Source organism: Danio rerio, chromosome 3 (assembly GCF_052040795.2).
Source record: "Danio rerio strain M-AB ecotype USA chromosome 3, GRCz13ab, whole genome shotgun sequence".
NCBI lineage: Eukaryota > Metazoa > Chordata > Actinopteri > Cypriniformes > Danionidae > Danio > Danio rerio.
In genome coordinates this window covers 23,718,690-23,739,353 of record NC_141023.1, presented here as the reverse complement: position 1 = coordinate 23,739,353, position 20,664 = coordinate 23,718,690, and the positions used below count along the sequence as shown (strand labels likewise).

Genomic DNA, 20,664 nt, shown 5'->3' with positions numbered 1-20,664 from the left:
AAGTCCAAAATGTTTCTGAAAATTGCTCTAAATGCATCTGTCAAATGAAACCGGTTTGCATTTTTCCTTCACTGAAAATAGTAGAAATTAACTATTAAAAGCTAATAAATATACTTAAAACTTAAACATGAAAAATAATAAAAATGAGACAATGAACAACACCTTAATGGTTAGTGTTTCAATTTTATTCTATGTATAAAAAAGTGCAAATTCTGCACAATCTGCAATGTTTAGTAAAGATCCAAAACAGATCATCTGTACATGAACATAAAAAAATCCACATTTTGGTCTTCGTTGTGAGAGCTTTGTAAGATGAAATGCCGGGCTTGCTGTGAACAGAATAGATTTACAAAAGAATAAATAATATTAACGAATAAAACTTTTACTGCTTTGTGTTATAAAGTAGCACCTTTACACTCTTAGAGGTATGAGGAATTAATTGAGACAAAAACGCATTTCCTTGCTTTATCCTGCATGAACTTCCAGTGTTAAGAATTGCTTCAAAAATAGCAAATGATACTGCAAACAACTTAAATCCAAGGTAGTTTATGTTTTTGACCGGGATATATATTAAAATGCAAAGCTGTCCATACTTTTTCCGTCTCTGTTTTAGAAAAGAGCAGATAGTTTGAGGAGATTTCATTTTGATAATACTTGATCAGGGGGAAATATTCATTTACCAGCTGAAAATGAAAATGGCAACCACTTTTTGAAGTGATTCAAAGAGAAAGGTTTGTCTTTTAACGTAAATAATTATGCAAAATGTAGTCTTTTCAGATCGTTCAATCCCACCTTTTTACAATCTCTATTCTGCATAGGTTGTCACTGCATCATAATCCCACGATATTTCTCTCAGTTCCTTTATCCAGTGTTAAAAGGTGATTCATTCTTCTCTTGCTTTGAACTTCCTGCTGATTCACCGTTTTATTCTTGAAGCTAGAAGAATCCTTTAACAATCCTCCATCTTTTCCCTCATGACTTTAAGCAGAAGTAGATCAGCAGGGTGTGAGAGGTGAGAATGGCTTTGGCTGCGGGTGTTTTGTGAAAAGTGATTAGTGCCATAACTCTTATTGTCCCTGGACACACTGATTACATAAATAAGATATGTGTGTGTGAGATTGCATCCCTCTGAACATCTATCTGAGAGAGAACAAAGGAAAGAGACTTAGTTAGCAGAATGTACTGAATATCATTATCATTATATTTGAGACATTTTATGTATTATTAGTTAGATGCTTTTACCAATGTATGAACAGCTTGAAACAAAAAAGACTTTCTAGGTGGTTTATGTAAGCCTATAGGCTGACTTTTATTTGAAGATAATTTTACTAGGACAATCAAAATGATGTGACATTTACACACACTCCAATATACCTTCCTTTTCATTCAATGACATAAAATAAATGCTTATTTTCCAGATAATTGAAACCAAAAGTGCTATTCTTTTCTAAAACATCTATTTATCAAGGATATAAGATTAATGTTAATTTTAATTTACAGAGTCATCTATAAACAGCTAAATTTAGTAAACATTTGGATCTTAATCTTGTTCTACATGTCCATTGTTAGTATATTGGTGCAAAAAATGTAATCAAAGATTGAAAAAAAAACATCACTGAAGTATTTCAGGGCATTGAATCATTTATGTGATTTAATGAGTAACACGAAGGCAAAAATAAGCAATAAGTTGGTGTCTGCACTTAATGGCCATCACTAATAACAAAGACTTCTAATTTCACTCATTGTTCTCCTATACAGCAGAATGAACCAGCAATTGCTCTGGCACATGTTTTACATGAATGGATATCCTTCCAGCCATAACTCGGTACTGAGTACAACCCATAGTGCTGGGAAACACCCATTCACTTTCCCATTCACACACTATGGACAAATTAGTTTATCCAATTAACCTATGGCTGCATTCCAGTCCACTTTTAGACACGCATTAGCAAACTTCCCTTTATATTATCCCTCGGAGGAATCCCCGTCACCATTTTGATGTACGTTAATTAGTGCGTTCATTAGTTTGGTTGAATTGCACTAGAGTTTACCCTCTTGGTGCCGTTTGTTTGGGCTGGTGTGAATGATGCAATCACACTCGAGTGCTCACTAAAAGCAGATCTAAAAAGCGTACCGAGACCGTACCAGGGCTTTATCAACAATTTTAAACAGAGAGAGTGGAGGGATTACCTAATGAATCGTTGGCAAGATTACCATGTCGCAGTTTAGCTAAATTAATTCATGCCTCTTGCTGAAGTGACTTGTGATGCGCCTTTTTTAAAACATTGTTGGCCATTCTCGAAATCTTTAGTTTGTCTAAAGTGATGTATACAAACTTTATACTGTAGTATACTATGACCAGAGATACAATTAGCCAGCGCAGTCATCCCTCCAAAGTAAAAAGCGACATTTTGTGTCTGCCAGTTTGTTTACTTGCCATTTTCCTGCACGTTAATTATGGCCAATCAAAAAGCAGTTTAGAAAATACATTCAATAACATCTGGCCAATGAGTGATGTGGATTTTGTCACATGGCTGTATTTTGGTTCTTTTCAACTAGTTTGGACCAAAGCATCAGTGTGGTGTGAAAAGGACATAAAACATTAGGAAAATGCTACAATCTATCATTTGCTGCCATTGGTCCAGACCAAATGAACCGAACCACAGATGTGTAAGCACCCTAAATGAAAAAAGGAAGCTTACATAGACATCGATTTTGACAGAGGGAGCGAGTCAGCTTTATATGTCAACTGCAGTTTCTATACTGTATGTCCCAGAATACAATGGGATTGTGAAGTCACAACAGTGTAGTTCAGCGTAGTCAGGGGCAGACTTAACCAATAAGCGAAGTAAGCAGCCGCTTAGGGCCCCATGGAGTTAGAGGGTCACGACCAATGCCAAGAAGCCTATGTTAATCATTGAGATTTTAACATTATTACTTATTTTAAAAACTGAGAGCCCCCGTAATGTAACGTTCCTTCCATACTGCACATGCATGGGGTGTGAGCACTTCACAGACACTGCCAGTCTGCCATCAATCAGAGTAAAGCTGAGGTAAAGGTAGGTAGAGTGTGCAAAAGTGAGAATTTTGAGAACATTTTGGGGGGAAAGTAGAAATAAGACAGACAAAGAAACGCAGCTACCTCCACGATCCTGATTTCTGTTTAGGTCCCCAAATCACTAAGTCCACCCCTGAGTGTAGTAGCCATTGACGTACATCCTAGGGAATTCGACGTAGGGAAGTTAGCAGGTGAAGGGCATACAAAAATGGACTGAAATGCAGCCTATATCGCATATTTTTGAGGAAACTGAGTACCCACATTAACACAGGGAGAATTTACTAATTCCACACAGAAAGGCCTCCTGGGACTTGAACCTGTTGCTGTGAGCCAACCTTGCTAACTACTTAGCCACCATGTTAAGTCTAGAAACAGTACATTTAGACGATACCTCACCTTTTTGTTTGTGTTACATTAGCAGAGCTCTCATGGCAGATTTGCTGATGCGATTGCGCTGTTTTCTCCTCTTTTTCGGGGGTTGAGGAGGTGGTCTGGGTGGTTTGTGTGGAGGTTGATGATGCAGAGGAGGAGATGTTGTTCCTGCTTGCAACATAAATAACAATTTTAGCGTGATCATGCAGTGTTGTGTGATATTGTTCAGCTGTTATTAAATACAATCACATTTGTCTTATTAATACACACATTAAAGAGTTATCCATTTGCTACACGCCAACTTAACAGCACAAGTTGGTGTAGGCGTAAGTGTTACTTCCTCTTCCTGTTGTGCATGTTTTATTCAAATACATATGACAGACACTGGCTATTGATAGAGTCAAACTGAACTTGGTCCAAGTGTGCCCCGATGTGCTCATTCTTAAAACACCACTTACGTCAAGTGGGTAATTACAACTGACAAAAGCACAGCTGAGAATGAGCAGAGGAATTTCCCTCTTCAACCTGTTCATAATGTAAGAAAATTGACCTTTTTTCTACATACTTTAGAAAATGTGGCATATGTTTCTGACATGTGGATAAAACATGAGACAAGATAACTCACAAGGTACATTAATTAAACAACAAAAATAAAACTGTCAACTATTTGCAAAAAAATGGCAATGCTATCTAAGAGGAATGTGTAACTTTTAACTAAGGACCCTATCATGCACCCGCACAATAAGGCGCAAGACGTATTTTTAGACCAACGCTAATCCCTCAATGCACCACGTTATTTAAATAGTAAATCCATCTGCGCCACTTTGTGGACTCATGGGTGTGCCGATCTATAAAGGAGGTGTGTTAAGGCACATTGCTATCCTGAGAAACTGAAATAGACTGCGCAATTGACCAGATGACAGCTGGTGTAAAGTCCAGTGCAGAGCACATTAGTTGTTTAATACACCCAGTATGCACAGCAACACAAATATCTTTACAAATGAAAAAGAATTAAAGGATTAAAATATTACAAAAAAATATATATTTTCCACATAAAAATAAAAGGGATGCACAGTTGCGCAGTGGGTATGATGTTTGCTTTACGGCAAGAAGGTCGCTGGTTCGAGCCTCGGCTGGGTCAGTTGGCGTTTCTGTGTGAAGTTTGCATGTTCTGCCCATGTTCACGTGGGTTTCCTTCGGGTGCTCCGGTTTCCCCCATAGTCCAAAGACATGCGCTGTAGGTGAATTGGGTAAGCTAAATTGCCAATAGTGAATAAGTGTGTATGGATGTTTCGCAGTGATGGGTTGTGGCTGCAAGGGCATCTGCTGCATAAAAACATATGCTGGATAATTCTGCTGTGGCGACGCCTAATAAAGGGACTAAGCCGAATAGAAAATGAATATATAAATATAAAAACCACTGTCTCCATGCCTTCTTCATCTCGAGGGGGCTTTTACAGTTTATGACAGTTTGCATTTGTATAATGTTATTATTAATATCAGTATTATTTATCATATGCATATTTATATTTGTTTTAATTAAAACAAGTTTAGATTTGTCCATCGGTTTTGGAGACGTATGCATCACCATATGGGGCATAAGAATAGGACATGTGTTTGTATATAACTCAGTTTTTAACACACTTCGTTATTATTGGTTATTTATTAATTTTCTGGAAATTAAAACTGAATTTAGAAATAGTTTTGAAACAAATCTTTGCACTTAACAAACGAAATTAACTATATAGGCTAATGGATTTTTTCAGTGGAGCGAGTTTCCACAGTTTCATCAATCCACGAAAGTAAAAGAGTAAAGTTAAGAGTTAAAGTAAAGCAAAAAGTCAGTGAAGAGGCAGAATGGAGGAGTGTCGTTCTTTATCCTCGCTGCATATGGTCTGTTTAACTGTTTTCTCGCTAGTAAAGCATTCAGTTTTTCCACTTACAAAGTCTACCATGTAAAAAGCAAATGTGACATGGTGTGATGCAACTGACTCTTAAAGGGAATAGGAGATTATAAACTAGTATATAAACCAAAATCATAGACTGAAGATTACGACAAAAAGCCAGTAAAACTCTCCTTACCCACTTTCTCCTATTATCGTCAGCTTAAACACCCTAACATCACTATGGACAATTTAATATTAATAATTTTTACCAGACAAAGACAAAACATGCAATAATGGAGGACCTTATGTTATCGGTGTCTTACCTGTCCGTTGTGTGGTTGTATAGGTGTGTTGTTGTTGTTTGTGATGGAGCTGCTGCAGTTTCTTATCTGGCTGTACATTGGTCTGTTGCACTTTGAGGTGAGGTTTGTGTTTCTCTTCATCCATGAGTTTGTGCAGAAGCAGAAGGTCTTCCGCCTCGTCCACCTTGACCTTCTCCACATCTGTAGTCTCACCTCTTAACTTCTTAACACTCTCCTCAACAGACACAAACACATCTCCTCGATTCAGATTGGCTGTTTCTGTGGCGTTGGAGTATGTCCGATTCATCGTTCGCAACTGTTCATTTAGTTGCGTTAGGTTTGACTGGTGCTTAAAAGTCTGATTGGTGGTTTCTGACACACCATTGTTAAATTCAGAAGTCTGATTTGTTATATTGCGGTTAGTGTAATTTTGTGATTCAATCTGCGTAATGTTGCGCAATGAAGTATCAGTTTCTTCTTGCTCAGTATGATTGGGAATAGGAGCCATCGTTCCCTGTGTTGATGTGTCATTCGTGGTACTGTGTTTTCTTACATCCACAGGGTGACGATGATGGCTTTTACCCCCTCCATATTGCGTTTCATTTCGAGTCCAGGCATCGCGGCCAAAATGGACAGTGTCTGGTGATTCAGAGAACCTGTCTTGGGGCAGCCAGCTGTGGCTGAGCAGGTCCTCCAGGTTTAGCCTCTGGTTGTGTTTGAGTTCATCCCTGCGATGGAGATCCTCTTTGGGTCGACTTTTCTCTGAACGATCACGTGCGTCTAGTTTCTGGCTGGATGACTTTCGGCGATGTGCGGGGCGAGGAGCAGGTTGACAACGACACTCTACATGATCCAGGACAGAGACCACTGCCTTATCATAGAGCGGACGCTTTTTCACGTACTGTATCTTCATCACCTGATGAAGAAGAGGAGAGGATATCAAAATGAAAAAACAAGGACCGACACATAATCATGAATATATGATGATTAATAGGGGTTTTAAAAAAACAATGTCACAATTTATTTTGGAACTTGATTACCCGCGATTTAAATTATATTATCTGATTCTAGAAATCAAGTACTTTTATTCATATTTTAATGTTACTTTAATATTTATTTAATGATTATGTTAATATAAGAAAAAAGAATTCTATGTGATAAATGAGTTAAAAGTAATCTAAAAGCAGTCACAGTATATTACACACAATATCTACTCTAATAGATTACTTTACGAACTCTAATTTTTGTCATGGAAATTTGTGATCAGCAGTAGACTACAGATTCAAACTTACCTACCCAGCATAATATAGCACAAAGCAGAAATACAAGTACCATGTACAGTAAGATCTGCTGCAGTTCAAACCAAACGTCAGAATGGGGAAGAAAGGTGATTTAAGTGATTTTAAAAGTGACATAGTTGTTGGTGGCAGATGGACTGGTCGAAGTATTTCAGAAACTGCTGATCTACTGGGATTTTCAAGCACATACATCTCTAGGGTTTACAGAGAATGGTCTGAAAAAGTAAGAATATCCAGTGAGCGGCATTTCTGTGGGTGCAAATGCCTTGTTGATGCCAGGGGTCAGAGGAGAATGGCCAGACTGGTTTAAGCTGACAAAAAGGCAACAGTAACTCAAATAACCACTCATTACAACCAAGGCATGCAGAAGAGCATCTCTGAATGCACAACACATCAAAAATTAAGGCCGGTGGGCTACAGCAGCAGAAGACCATACAGGGTGTCCACTCCTGTCAGCTAAGAACAGGAAACTAAGGCTACAATTCACACAGGCTGAACGAAATTGGACAATGGAAGATTGGAAAAATGTTGCCTGGTTTGATGAGTCTCGATTTCTGCTGTGACATTTGGATGGTAGGCTCAGAATTTGGCTTCAATAACATAAAAGCATGAATCCATCCTGCCTTGTATCAACGGTTGTGGCTGGTGGTGGTGGTGTAATATGGTGGTGTGCGGGATATTTTTTGGCACACTTTGAGCCCATTAGTACCAATTAAGCATCATGTCAACACCGCAGCCATCCTGAGTATTGTTGCTGACCATGTCCATCCCTTTATGACTACAGTATAGCCATATTCCGTTGGCTACTTCCAGCAGGATAACGCATCAAGTCATAAAGTGTGAATTATCTCAGACTGGTTTCTTGAACATAAAAAGGAGTTCACTGTACTCAAATGGCCTCCACAGTCACCAGATCCCAATCCAATAATGCACCTTTAGGATGTGGTGGAACGGGATATTCGCAACATAGATGTGCAAGTGACAAATCTGCAGGAACTGTGAGATGCTATCATGTCAATATGGAGCAAAATCTCTAAGGAATATTTCCAGTTTCTTGTTGAATCTACGGAGGATTAAAGAAGTTCTGAAGACAAAAAGGGGTCCAACCTAGTACTAGTAAGGTGTACCTAATAATGTGGCCAGTGAGTGTATTTTGTATACAGTCAGGATCAGAGTGCAAGCATCTCTGCATTTTTAACAAATGTATTTTTTTCAACTACTTTTTAACTGTTGATCATATGTTTTTAAATTAAAGGCAAAATTTGTCTGATGCATTATGAAAGTATCAAATCCTTTATTAAACTAAATCATGACATGAACCCATTGTTCATTCATTCATTCATTCATTTTCTTTTCGGCTTAGTCCATTTAGTGATCTGGGGATCTATACGCAATACGCTCAGCGGAATGAACCGCCGACATGAACTCATAGTAACCCACCTTAAAAGCCTGCACCTAAATAGAGTATGTGTATGTGTGTGTACCTGTAGGTATCTTGTGTGTGTGAGTACAGGAACACACTGCAGGGTCTTGGTGTTACAACAGCCTGAGCAACGCTGCACCTCCACGCACGGAGGCCACAACAGGAAATCTGCATTGCTACGGTCCAACATGGAGCGCGTGACCTCTATGACCTCAGTCCTGACCTTACAGATGGCTTGCTGAGCAGGCTGAGCGTCTGCAGACAAACACAGAAACACACAGACAGATAAACAATATGAACGACAAAACTATGAGAGGGACTGAATGTATATAGAAGCTCAGCGGTCAGTAATAGCAAAATGAAAGATTCCTTCGGCTTAGTCCCTTTATACATAAGGGGTCGCCACAGTGGAATGAACCACCAACTTACTCAGCATATGTTTTACGCAGTGGATGCCCTTTCAGCTGCAACCCATCTCTGGGAAACACCCATACACATTCACATTCACACACATGCACTACAATTTAGTTTTTCATTTTTCATTTTTCATTTTCATTTTCTTACTACAATTTAGTTTATTCAGTTCACCTGTACTGCATGACTTTGGACTGTGGGGGAAACCGAAACACCTAGAGGAAAACCATGCCAACACAGGGAGAACATGCAAACTCCACACAGAAATGCCAACTGGCCCAGCCGAGGCTTGAACCAGCAACCTTCTTGCTGTGAGGCGACAGTACTAACCATTGAGCTACCGTGTCACCCCATTTCTATTCATTTTCATTTAATTTCTTTCCTTAATAGATCATCACTCATTTTCTCTCTCCTGGTTTGCTCTTCTCTCCACCTTGTTCCACTCAGTCTCTCAGAACAGATACAGTACTAAAAAATGTCTTATTCCAGAAAGTGCTTGTTCAGCATGCATAAGCAGTAACACAATTGTGCTTGTGTGCGTTCTTCAGATTCTCTCCAAAATCGTGATTACTGTATCTGGGAATAATGATGATCTGACAGATTTGCTGACTTTGACATTGTTATTATGATGAGTAGGAACTGAAAGTTGAACTCATAACCTCACACACAATCCTTAGTCAATAAAATACATCATAAAAGTGCTTTAAATAAATTGTAATTTATGCACCGTTAGTCTATCAAACACACCTTTGAGGGGAATAAACCTACAAATGGCACATATTTATTGTGGTTTGTGTACATTGAATGGATAAATCTCCGAAAATGATAATTACCTCATAGATTACCTCATGTGTTTTTGAACCATTATGGGTTTTTCATTCTGTTGAACACAAAAGATGATATTTTGAAGAATGTTCTGGCACTAATCAACTCCATAGTAGTGAAACAAAATTACTATGGAAGTCAAAGTGTGCCAGCAACCATCATTTTTCAAAACATCTTCAGCATTCAAAAGAAGAAAGAAACTCAAATTGGTTTTGAACAAGTGAGTAAATGATGGCTGTGTTTTAATTTTTGGGTGAACTATCCCTTTAACCTGTTATAAACCTAAGTGATTTTGCACTCAGAAATAACTTCAAATAATAGCAGCTTTATAAAGTTGAATAAGCAAATATTACAGAAACAATTGAGAGAATAAAAGAGAAGTGAACTGACCTAGAAGACTGCGCGGCAGACGGTTGCTGGAGTCATTGTCATGATGGCTGTCAGGCTCGACCTCTGGAAAACAAAATCACAGCAACTTTCAAACACCACTCAGTGAAATAATAGTGAAAATACATGAAATCGGCAAAGTACAATGTCAGACCCTTGTGGAAAAATACAACACCACACACTGGTCAACATAAGAAATTACATCAAAGTGAACTGGCTTCTCAAACAAGATAAAATGTGGGGCAGAACTTCATTTTGCAGTGAAGATGTTAGGATGGTTGTAGTTTTACTATGGTTTTTTTAATCCTGACACCAAGTTTTGCTAAAGATGAGCGGAAAGTTATTTTATTAAAGATCATGAAAGCACTTGAATTACAAAACAAACACACACACAATAGCCAATAAATGATTTTATGCTGACTTTGTGATGCTCTTTTTGACAGTCTGCAAGGTTTTACACATATACAGTTAAGTGTACAGTGCTATAATATATGACGTCAAATAAAGCTCTAGGTAAGAGTGTCTGCTTAAATGTAAATGAGGATGGTATACATAGTTAGTTCAAAGTCAAAAAGGAGCTTTGTAATGTGCATTCAAAAGGCAGTCTCTTTGGGTTGATGTAGCCCAGGGTTATAATTAACATTTTTATTAAAGGGCAATATTTGCCTTCAGGAATGTCAGAGGTATTTTGAAACTTTTTCAAAACACATTACAAATGAGCTACATATTCAACAGCATTATCTCTAAAACATCAAATATGTTTATTTGCAAAGCACTAAAGTGTCTAGAGAGTCAGTGAATCTATAAATTAGACAATGAACAGTAGCTGGTTATGTGTCAGATAGAAAACAAAGGGGTCATTTTCATTTTTGTTGTTGCTTTTTATATATTGTTATTTTATTTATTTTTCTTTGACAAAATTTCAGTTTCTATAAAATGTCTTCTCAATATAGCTCACGGATCATTTATTATACTTTGTTATAATTGCCTTTTTTTTTGTAGGGGTTGGTAGAAACAAAAGCAAGTTGTTTTCTTTTGTTTTCTCTTTGTCTCTCCTGGTCTGCAGCATGTAAAAGATGACAACACACTGTTAAATCTAGCACAACATGGCTTTAATAGGTGTTGTTTGAATCCAAAATGTTGAGGGAGTTCAGAAACGATGCTTATTTATATAAAATACCTTCCTTTGGAGGATACTTGACAGATGTTTTTCATGCTCGAAAATGTAACATTAAAGACGTTTTCAGTGACATTTACATTTAGTCATTTAGCAGATGCTTTTGTCCAAAGCAACATACAAATTGAGGAGTCATAATAATAACCCTTTAATACCTTGGCCATTTTAGCACTTTATAAGTCATTTTCTGCCAAGGGGGCTAGGGATAAATATAGTGTATAAAAGATTCTTAAGAAGACAAATCTTTATCATTTTATCACAAAATATTTTTTTCTTATTTTATAACTGAAGAATATTTTGAATTTCCAAAAAACGTCTTAGGAATTTTCTTATTATTTATGGTAATATTGTTCCTAAGACAAAACATTTCACTTTCTTAAAAATAATGCTCTTTAAAATCATTTTAAATAACTCCTTAAAGGGTTGAAACTAAAAATTTTCAAGACTGAAAATTCTGTTCATTTACTCACCCTTTACGTAAACAACCTGCTTGAGTTATTTTTTTCTGTTGAAAAAAAAAAGTGATTTGAACAATGTTGGAAACCTGTAACCATTGACTTCCACTATGTATGCAGAGGTTTCCAACATTTTTCAAAATAGCATCTTTTGTGTTCAACAGAAAAAGGAAACTCATAAGTTTGGACCCACTTGAGGGTGAGTAAATGCTTTTAAGGACCAATTTTAAGATCTTGAATTTCTTTTGAAGAATTGCACTTATTGCAAAAAATTCTTACTAACTTCTCAGGATTAATAATCAAATGGTTTCTCCAAAATATGCGGTACAGTAAATAAAGAATGCATGGTGCATAAGATCTACAACATGTGACAAATTCAGAGCTACCTATGGATTTACCTATGGATTCAGAGAAGAGCAGAAACTGCAGGTCTTGAATTGAAGACACAGATCCAGCCTTCACCAACTCAACCACAGCGGCCGGCAGAGGATCAGCCTGCAAGAGAGAGGGACAAAAGAAAAGCAAACATTCACTACAATCAAATACATGTTTGTTCATATGGTTTAAAGTAGTTCAATTCAAAAGGTTGGGATCAGTAAGATAGTCCTAAGTAATTACTCTGTCAGTAAATATGCATTAAATTATCAAAAAAGGCAACAAAGACTTTCTGTTTTTCAAACTGCTGTTATTAGTCCTTATTAATCAAACAATCTTAAATTAAAAAAAAAAAAAACAAGCTAAAAATCTCTTATTTGGTGGAATTTAACGGGTAGAGCATGATGGGTAATGCAGTTTGACTTCCGCAGTATTTTTTGTTCGTACACTGTAAAAAAATTAGTTTTAGTGCATTATGGGATGCTGATCTCTGCTCTGTCGACTTTTGAGGTTGAAAATTCAACTCTACAGTTTAAGTAAGTGACTTTTATTGACATTTTAGTACTTATTTGAAATAATATAATGTATAACAAATAATATAGAGAGAAATAAGTCTGTAAAATAACAGAAAATGTACTGGCAGTTTACTACAAGGCATCACGGTTGTGCAGTGGGTAGCACAATCGCCTCACAACAAGAAAGGTTGCTGGTTCGAAGCCCCGGCAGGGTCATTTCTGTGTGGAGTTTGCATGTTCCCGTGTTCGTGTGCAGCAATCCCTGATTAATAAAGGGACTAAGCCGAAAAGAAAATGAAGGAAAGAATGAGTTTACTACAAGGTGTTTGTACCGTAATATACAACACCAACCCAGACAATCTATCACTTTAAACTTTCAAAATTGTTCAAAAAAATTTTAACTTTTTTTATCTTTTCAAGGTTGAAAGTTGTTGGAAGAAATATTAACGTCCCATAATGCAACTTAAAAGTATAAATAAATATGGAAAAATAAAAACATGAATCACAAAAAAACTGAAATCTGCTCATTTATGGCTTTTTTTTACTGTGTAGGATAGATGTCAATGGCTGTTTTTTTCCCAGTGTATGTTCTTGAGAATTTTGTGTTGAACAGAAGAAAGAAATTCATAAAAAAAAGTTGAGAACCGCTTGAGTTTTTCCTTGTGGAGCCGAAATGATATAATGCACACATACAAAAGCACGTGACTGTGTTGTGTGTTGGAGTGTGTGACAGTGAAACAGAGCACTATGGATGCTGGTTTGTCTCAGGGTGTCAATGCAGGTCTTGGGGACACAATGGCCCTGTTCATCTAGCATGTCCAGACAGGGGCCACTGACCCTCGTCTCCACCGTCTCATCTGGCAGCATTTATGCAGGACACAGGAAAGAGGTTAAGGAGGAAATGGGGGATGGAGAGACGGAGAAAAGGTGAGTTTGAGGAGGAGATGGATGAGGGAGGCTGCCGGAAGGATGGAGTATTTCACTAATCACCGCGATAAGGGAAATCGGCCACATTACTGGCTGCTGATTCAGATGGATTGGCTTGGGCAGAACAAACGCAGGAATACGAGCGTGCCAGGAGTTAAGAGGCATCCTAACTTTGCCACACCTCCTGCAAAGGAATTAATATTAAATAGAAATATATGAATGGTGAATCACTTGTGTATTTTACACTCTTGGGAGCAGCACAACAATCTTGTTTTGACGAAATGCATAAAAATTTGTGAATCAGAGTTTTCCATCTTTAGTTTCTGTGTAACATTCTTAAGCACTCTCTCATCTGGAAAAAAGCAGCAACAGATCCTGTTTACACGCATAGCATGAAGATCACGAGAAGATCATGAGAAGGTTCCTATTTACACCTGCCTTTTATATGTCTTTTCTGACTTCTTTGAGTGTATTAGGACTATGGGTATGTGTACTGTATGTATGTTTTTATCTGATCTTTTAATTTTTGATTATCTAATAAGGTCAAGTAAGCATGCACAACATACAATGTAAAAAATGCATTATATACTTTACTAATTAAATAGAGTAAACATACTGCCTTAAAAGCAACAAATTGACTTTACATAAAGTGGGTAAACACGTTGCAACTTGCATTGTAAAATATTTGCTTTTAAATTTACAGTCAATTATTCATTCATTCAATTACTTGTCGGCTTAATCCCTTTATTAATCCGGGGTCGCCACAGCGGAATGAACCGACAACTTATCCAGCAAGTTTTTACGCAGCGAATGCCCTTTCAGCCGCAACCCATCTCTGGGAAACAACCACACACGCATTCACACACACAGTCATACACTACAGACAATTTAGCTTACCCAATTCACCTGTACTGCATGTCTTTGGACTGGGGAAACCGGAGCACCCGGAGGAAACCCACGCGAAGGCAGGGAGAACATGCAAACTCCACACAGAAATGCCAACTGAGCCAAAGTTCGAACCAGTGACCTTCTTGCTGTGAGGCGACAGCACTACCTAGTCTCGCCCTTACAGCACACTGTCTCGCCCTTACAGTAAATTACTGGCTAATAATTGCATTGCAGTAAGGTACTGTATGTACATTCAAAGTTAATTATTGTGACGTACTTCAATATGACAATCATTCTGTCAATATTTTTAAATATAAAAAAGTACCTGTACTAGCATAAAAGTTAATGTGTATAAATTTCTAAGTTGAATAAAACACTAATAGTGTCTGAAATCCTATAACTAACACGTAAAAGATATAGGCAGTTTCACAGTAATCAGAATGCCTGCCTTAATCTCACAATAAAATTCTGCATGCGTAAAATGTACCGTTACATTTTGTAAAGTGAGACTAATGTTATGTGAAAAATTACAGTAAAGTGAAATTCAGGGAATTTATTATAGTGTGGAACTGTTAAGTTAAGTAAATTTTTATATATGCAGTTAATTTACTTGACTTTAAGCAATTGGTTTACTCACTTTTTTAAAGTAAAGTCAACTAATCATTTTTATGTTGTAGAAGACAAAAAAATTACAGCAAATCATAACTAGCATGTGTGTGTGTGTGTGTGTGTGTGTGTGTGTGTGTGTGTGTGTGTGTGTGTGTGTGTGTGTGTGTGTGTGTTTGTTTCATCAAATTTTCATTGAGCTTACAATTTTGTAGACAATATTTATACCTCTCTCTTTGGTACGCTTCAACAGCACACTAGTAAGTGTGAAGAGAGCAAATGCTTTCTGTTTGAACAGATTCAATCACATCAGCAATTAAAGCTGCAAAACCAAACTAACTGAATGTGCTTTAAGTGGACAAAGGTTTGCAAGCTCAAAACATTTTGGACGCCATTACATTACATTATAACAACCCTATGATTCATAAACCTTTATAAAAGGTCACACATACACTCTAGATTGCTTTATGGCTACTCAGTGTAAATATATTCTGTAGCATCACACTTACACAAAAAAAACACAATGAACATAAAGACACCAGATGGTCGACCAAAAACCCACACAATGAAGAATAGAATAGAATAGAATAGAATAGAATAGAATAGAATAGAATAGAATAGAATAGAATAGAATAGAATAGAATAGAATAGAATAGAATAGAATAGAATAGAATAGAATAGGACAGGACAGGACAGGACAGGACAGGACAGGACAGAAAGGATATTTGTATTTCTCATATAGGCCTTCCAAGTACAGTATATTTCAAAAACATTTACACAACACCATTTTCAACTGAAATTGGAAAATATTTTAGGCACTTTGGTACTTAGCAGTGACCTTTTGGGGCCTGACAATGCAAAAAAGTAAAAAAAAAAAAAAAAAACAGGTTTAAGGTTTTAAGTTGGTTTCTAAGTACAACCCCCCACCCACACACACAAAAAACACAATCATGTCCATGTAAATAAAAAATAATTTTGGGAAAAACAGCAAGTACTTGACAAATAATCAACAATGGTAATTTATCGATTCTTACGTGTGCTGGCACATAGTGGTTTTGCATTTGTAAGTGTGGTTGCTGAGAAAGTATCCTAAATGACTCTCTCATTTATGTATTTTCTTTGTCTGAAACATTTCTTCTAAACAAATGATTGACATCTGTATTTTTATTTTTTAATAATATAATAGCTCTCGAATCATGTGGTCTGTTTACAAGTCTGGTTTTGTTTGAAACTAGACATTGGTTATTCTAAACAAATGATTAAAATCTTTATTTTGTTACATAATATATTAAACTGACAAAGCTTTCAGCCTTAAGCACAGTTTGAGACAGAACTCTGATCTCTGAATAAACAAAAATTCTGAAAGAAAAGTGACTTTTCAAAAAGATAAAAGCAATAAACAGGACAATTTCTTCTTATTGGGAAAGGTCTGCAAGCAAGAACTCAAACTCGGGATGTCTGAGGAGAAATTTAAATATATGTCACCACACTATCGGCATCAACAATTAAGAAGAAATGTAATCAAGTTTTTCATTTGATCTAGCTACTGGCTATAAGATATTTTTCCTAATGTACATTAGCAATGTTCCTAATGTAGAAAAGTCAACATGTTTACTCTGAAGTGGACGTTTTTAGTTATATTTATTATATTTTCTATATGTAAAATAAAAAATGTAAAAATAAAAATGAATGAATTGCAGCATTTTGCATATTCTTTTACCAAAACAAACCAACACACTGATGTGTGATGGTTGTTTGTTGCTTGATCACCAATGCTGAACCGCACAACCCCTGAGCTCTCTCCCAATATCATCAGAGAGCGAAGGATTCTGGGATTGTGGAGGAGTGATGGAATGCACAGCCCATGTTGGGGAGTAATGATACATAATTACACATCTGCTGACAATGCTCTCTCTCTCACTCACACACACAAACATGCCCATATCTATTGACACATTCAAATGTGCACAACTATCAGTTTGTGTAGCTGCAAAAAAAAGGACAGCATGTCTGATTGTTTACCTTTTTATCTGTCAATGAAAACATATAATCGACTGAATGTGCAATACTACGTCTATTTTTTACCTAACAGGATTTTTCCATCCAAGTCGCACATCATAAAAAGATGAAAAATGATGTTCTTACATCGGGGAACTCCCAAAAAAATACATCTTAAAGCTGAGAGGGATCATAATCACAGCTTTTGAATAAGATTTGATCTTCCGTTTCCTTTCGAACAAAGAATTATACTCATTTTAAGCATTAAAATTTAAACACATCCTTCCATGCACTAGAGGATCTGCATGTTTCAGAGACGATAGATAACGATCCAATCTCTTATGATGTGTCACAATCTCTGACTTCTAAATAATAGGTTGAGGGTCCTGCGGGGTCACAGAAATGTCATATTTTGATTAAGTGCCTCATGCAACACAACTGTGATGGTCAGAGGAAGGGCAAACAGATTAAAGCTTGCAGACTCTGGGTGCTAAATGTCAACAATCATTAAATTACAAGCTTCTGGAGCCTTCAGGCATCAGCTCACAGAATCATTCGATTCAAGAGCCTATGAAGAATCCTTCATACGGCTTTATATGTGTGATTTATGATTTTGTGGGATGCCAGTGGTTACACCAGAAGACTACAGTAGACAATCGTGTGGCAATAGAAATATTCACAGGAGCTTTGATGCACTAGGAAGAAAAACCCATCCTATGTACACACAGATGCTCTCAAACGACTGACAAAATAATGGTTTCACCAGAAATAAAGACAGTAAAAAATAAAAAATGTCATTTTAATTCTGCATGCTGTTGATTCTAGCATGAAATACAAAATAAATCGTTTTACAGACTCTTCATGCATCTTTAAAATCAAGTGTTCCACCATATTCAGTATATAGAAGTCACTCAATTTGAAAGGATTTCTACATGCCAACAATGTCCTAAAAACATATTAAGGATTTTTCCAGGAATTCTAGCATTTAGATGACAGTGCTGTCAAAAAGATGCTGTTCTATGCATGATAGCCATTAGCTGGGAATGCCACTTTGTAAAGAAACAGAAAGCATCTGCACACAATCTGTCCTGTAGTCAGCCATCGTAGCTTTGATTGTAATGCATCTCAAATGTTTGTAGACAGAACATAAAATATATGCACATCGTGACGCCTTTTTCACAATATTGCATTTTGTTTTTTACACAGAGTGAGTACCATTTCTAAAAACTTGTACTCTAAAACTAAACTTTGCACATTCAGATGTCTGCGTTTTCAGAGAATGGTGTTGTGTAAACACTTCCTAAGCCTGGGTTTACACAAGTGCATTTTCATTTTAAAACACTCAGTCAGACTTGTGTTATGATTTTGTTTTAAAACTATGTGGCATCTCTGTTCACACTATACAACCTAAAGCAGTGGTTCTCAAACTGTGGTACGTGTACCAGGGGTACGCAGGCTTCCTTCTAGTGGTACGCGGAGGAATGAAATATGTCATGTACATGATACACACATTTACACACAAAATTTATCAAAAATTATGTATATAATATGTCATATATGACATAAAGCCTATATTTCTGATGGAATTTGCCACATTTTTTTTAACTGTGCAGAGTTGTAGCTGCTTTACTGGGCATAATGCGCTACTGTATTTCAATACTGCTCATTTTGGTGGTACTTGGAGAGACAATTTTTTTTTGAGGTGGTACTTGATGAAAAACGTTTGAGAACCACTGGCCTAAAGCACATGATACCTGACCATTCATGCACACTTGGCACTGTGCATATGTTCCCAGCTTCCATACTTGCATATAAGTGAGTCTTGATTAAACTGACTACAATATGCAGTTATACAGAAGACTGGTCAGTGAGTGATTTTGCATAGCTACATCTTCATTTAATCTGTCTATATTGAAAGGGAACCACATTTCCAAACTAAAATGTGATCTTCAGTGTTTTCAAAACACTCCATTTTGGTCAAAGATTGCAAAGTAGCGTGGGCACCAGGTGTAACTGTAACAAAACTGATGAAAACAGTCCAGAATATCCCACTCAGAGCTGTTTTCTGAGGTTGTGGATTCAAATGAATTAAATTAATACAATTCAGTATCTTGATTAAACCAACCATTTTTCAGGAGACCTTAAATGATCACCAGAAGCTATCATTTAATTGGACAATAGCAATTAACTTCAAAGTTTCACCTAAAAAAATATTTAAATGTTGTATGGAAGGAAAAATCCACCTACAGATGACCTGACTGTAAGTAAATGAACAAATAATATTTACTTTTAGATGAGCCTCCCCTGTAATTACTACTTCATAGTCAAAGATTATTTATAGACTCCTATAAATAATTATCTTCTGCATGCATTTTTCTTCTTTTCTTTTGCCATTCACTTTTATATTAAACAAAAATGGAGGAAATTATAACAGATAATCGTTTGTTTTAGGTTAACTAAATCAACTGTGCATTCAACCCAACAGGAAGCACTGACTGAACCCTCCCTGATTGTAAGTTGAGATTGATCAGAAAGTTGATGACTGATTCTTACCTCCGCACTGCCAAACCGCAGACACGCCGCCGCAAGTACCGCGAGAAGAAGCGGAATCCGCGACCTCATCTTGCTGCCGTGCCGCTGCGGGGCTCCGCGGGACAGCGCGCATTTAGAGGGAGAGAGAGACGCGCACGAGACGCTCAGCACCGGGGCTCCACTTAACGCGAGCAAATATCGGCTTAATTAAACTGCACTTTGAGTCCCTCAGCGGCTCTGCAGGCTCGACATTCCTCTCAGTGCGCAAACATTCAAATTGCCCTCCACGGCAGAATGAGTCTCTTTTCTGAGGAGCAAGTGGCCCATTTGAAGTCCTTTGTAAGCAGTTTGCGGATTAAAGTGAAGAGTCTTTTTTCCCAAGCCAAACACAAAAATCCTGGATTCCTCAGCTGGCGGAGTTTATTTACATGGTCCAGTCCAATAAAGACGACTAGTACTGTGATATTAGGCCTATCTAATAACAGTCATCTAACATACCTGTTTAATTATGACAGGTCGTTCAATTTACATAGAGTCTTACAAGTCAAACAGGGCTTTATTTATATTTATATAATTTTTTCGTATAATAATAAAGTACAGTGCGCGTGCGGTCCTTTAGGTTTACAAAATTCTCTTCAGCTATAAACTCCACTTCACCGTTGATAAAGTTGCCTTTAAAAAAGTTGTATACTAAAAGGTCTTTCCAGTCCAAGATGCTCCACGTGTGAACGAGGGTGCCTTCGTCTTCGCATTGTCTGTAATAAAATCGACATTAATGTTAAGATAAATATAACTCCTGGGGTTGCAGTTTTCCTTATCAGTGTCCAGCGCGTGCGCAGCCCCGCGTGGTCTGTCTGTGCGGGGTTGATTATGGGACTGTGGCTCTGAGGAGGATTTCAGGGGTCTGTATGTGGACTCTTATCTTGCCCTCCCCTTAAAGGCAGGGCTGCAGTCACTGAGACACACAGAGAGAGAGAGAGACAGAGAGAGAGAGAGAGAGAGAGAGAGAGAGAGAGAGAGAGAGAGAGAGAGAGAGAGGATGGGAGGCGGGTGAGGAGGTGCTGAAGACAGAATGTGGATGCCTGGAATTTACATTAATGGTAGAAACATCTTGTGCACGAGAACAAACATCACTTTATTATTATTAATAAAGTTCTTATTAGTAAAGTTCCAAATATAGCATACAATTTTCATACTTTTCACTCTTAAGTTTTTTTTCCTTTGAC

General features: G+C 37.2%; 1 protein-coding gene across 6 annotated transcripts; it reads right to left on the bottom strand.

The window, feature by feature from the left end:
- Window positions 1–163: 163 nt before the first annotated feature.
- On the bottom strand, window positions 164–20,318 carry pdgfbb (platelet derived growth factor subunit Bb). 6 transcript variants are annotated; one of them, XM_087244354.1, is made up of 7 exons: window positions 19,460–20,318; window positions 11,996–12,092; window positions 9,969–10,031; window positions 8,401–8,594; window positions 5,640–6,534; window positions 3,455–3,601; window positions 164–1,140 (listed from the first exon to the last, which is right to left on the bottom strand). In XM_087244354.1, the coding sequence occupies exons 1-6, from the start codon at window positions 19,526–19,528 to the stop codon at window positions 3,468–3,470; spliced, it is 1,452 nt and encodes a 483-aa protein (XP_087100480.1). In that variant the 5' UTR covers window positions 19,529–20,318; the 3' UTR covers window positions 164–1,140; window positions 3,455–3,467. The 6 variants fall into 6 exon arrangements, with proteins under 6 accessions (XP_087100480.1, XP_087100481.1, XP_087100483.1 ...); XM_087244355.1 differs by having other exon boundaries at window positions 164–1,136; XM_087244357.1 differs by having other exon boundaries at window positions 3,455–3,598.
- Window positions 20,319–20,664: the final 346 nt, after the last annotated feature.

Coding starts and splice junctions, on each gene's coding strand:
- pdgfbb (XM_087244354.1), bottom strand. CDS start 19,528: ATGAGGTCGCGGATTCCGCTTCTTCTCGCGGTACTTGCGGCGGCGTGT. Junction 12,093..19,459: donor TGCGGTTTGGCAGTGCGGAG/GTAAGAATCAGT, acceptor TCTCTCTTGCAG/GCTGATCCTCTGCCGGCCGC. Junction 6,535..8,400: donor CACACACAAGATACCTACAG/GTACACACACAT, acceptor CTTCTTCATCAG/GTGATGAAGATACAGTACGT.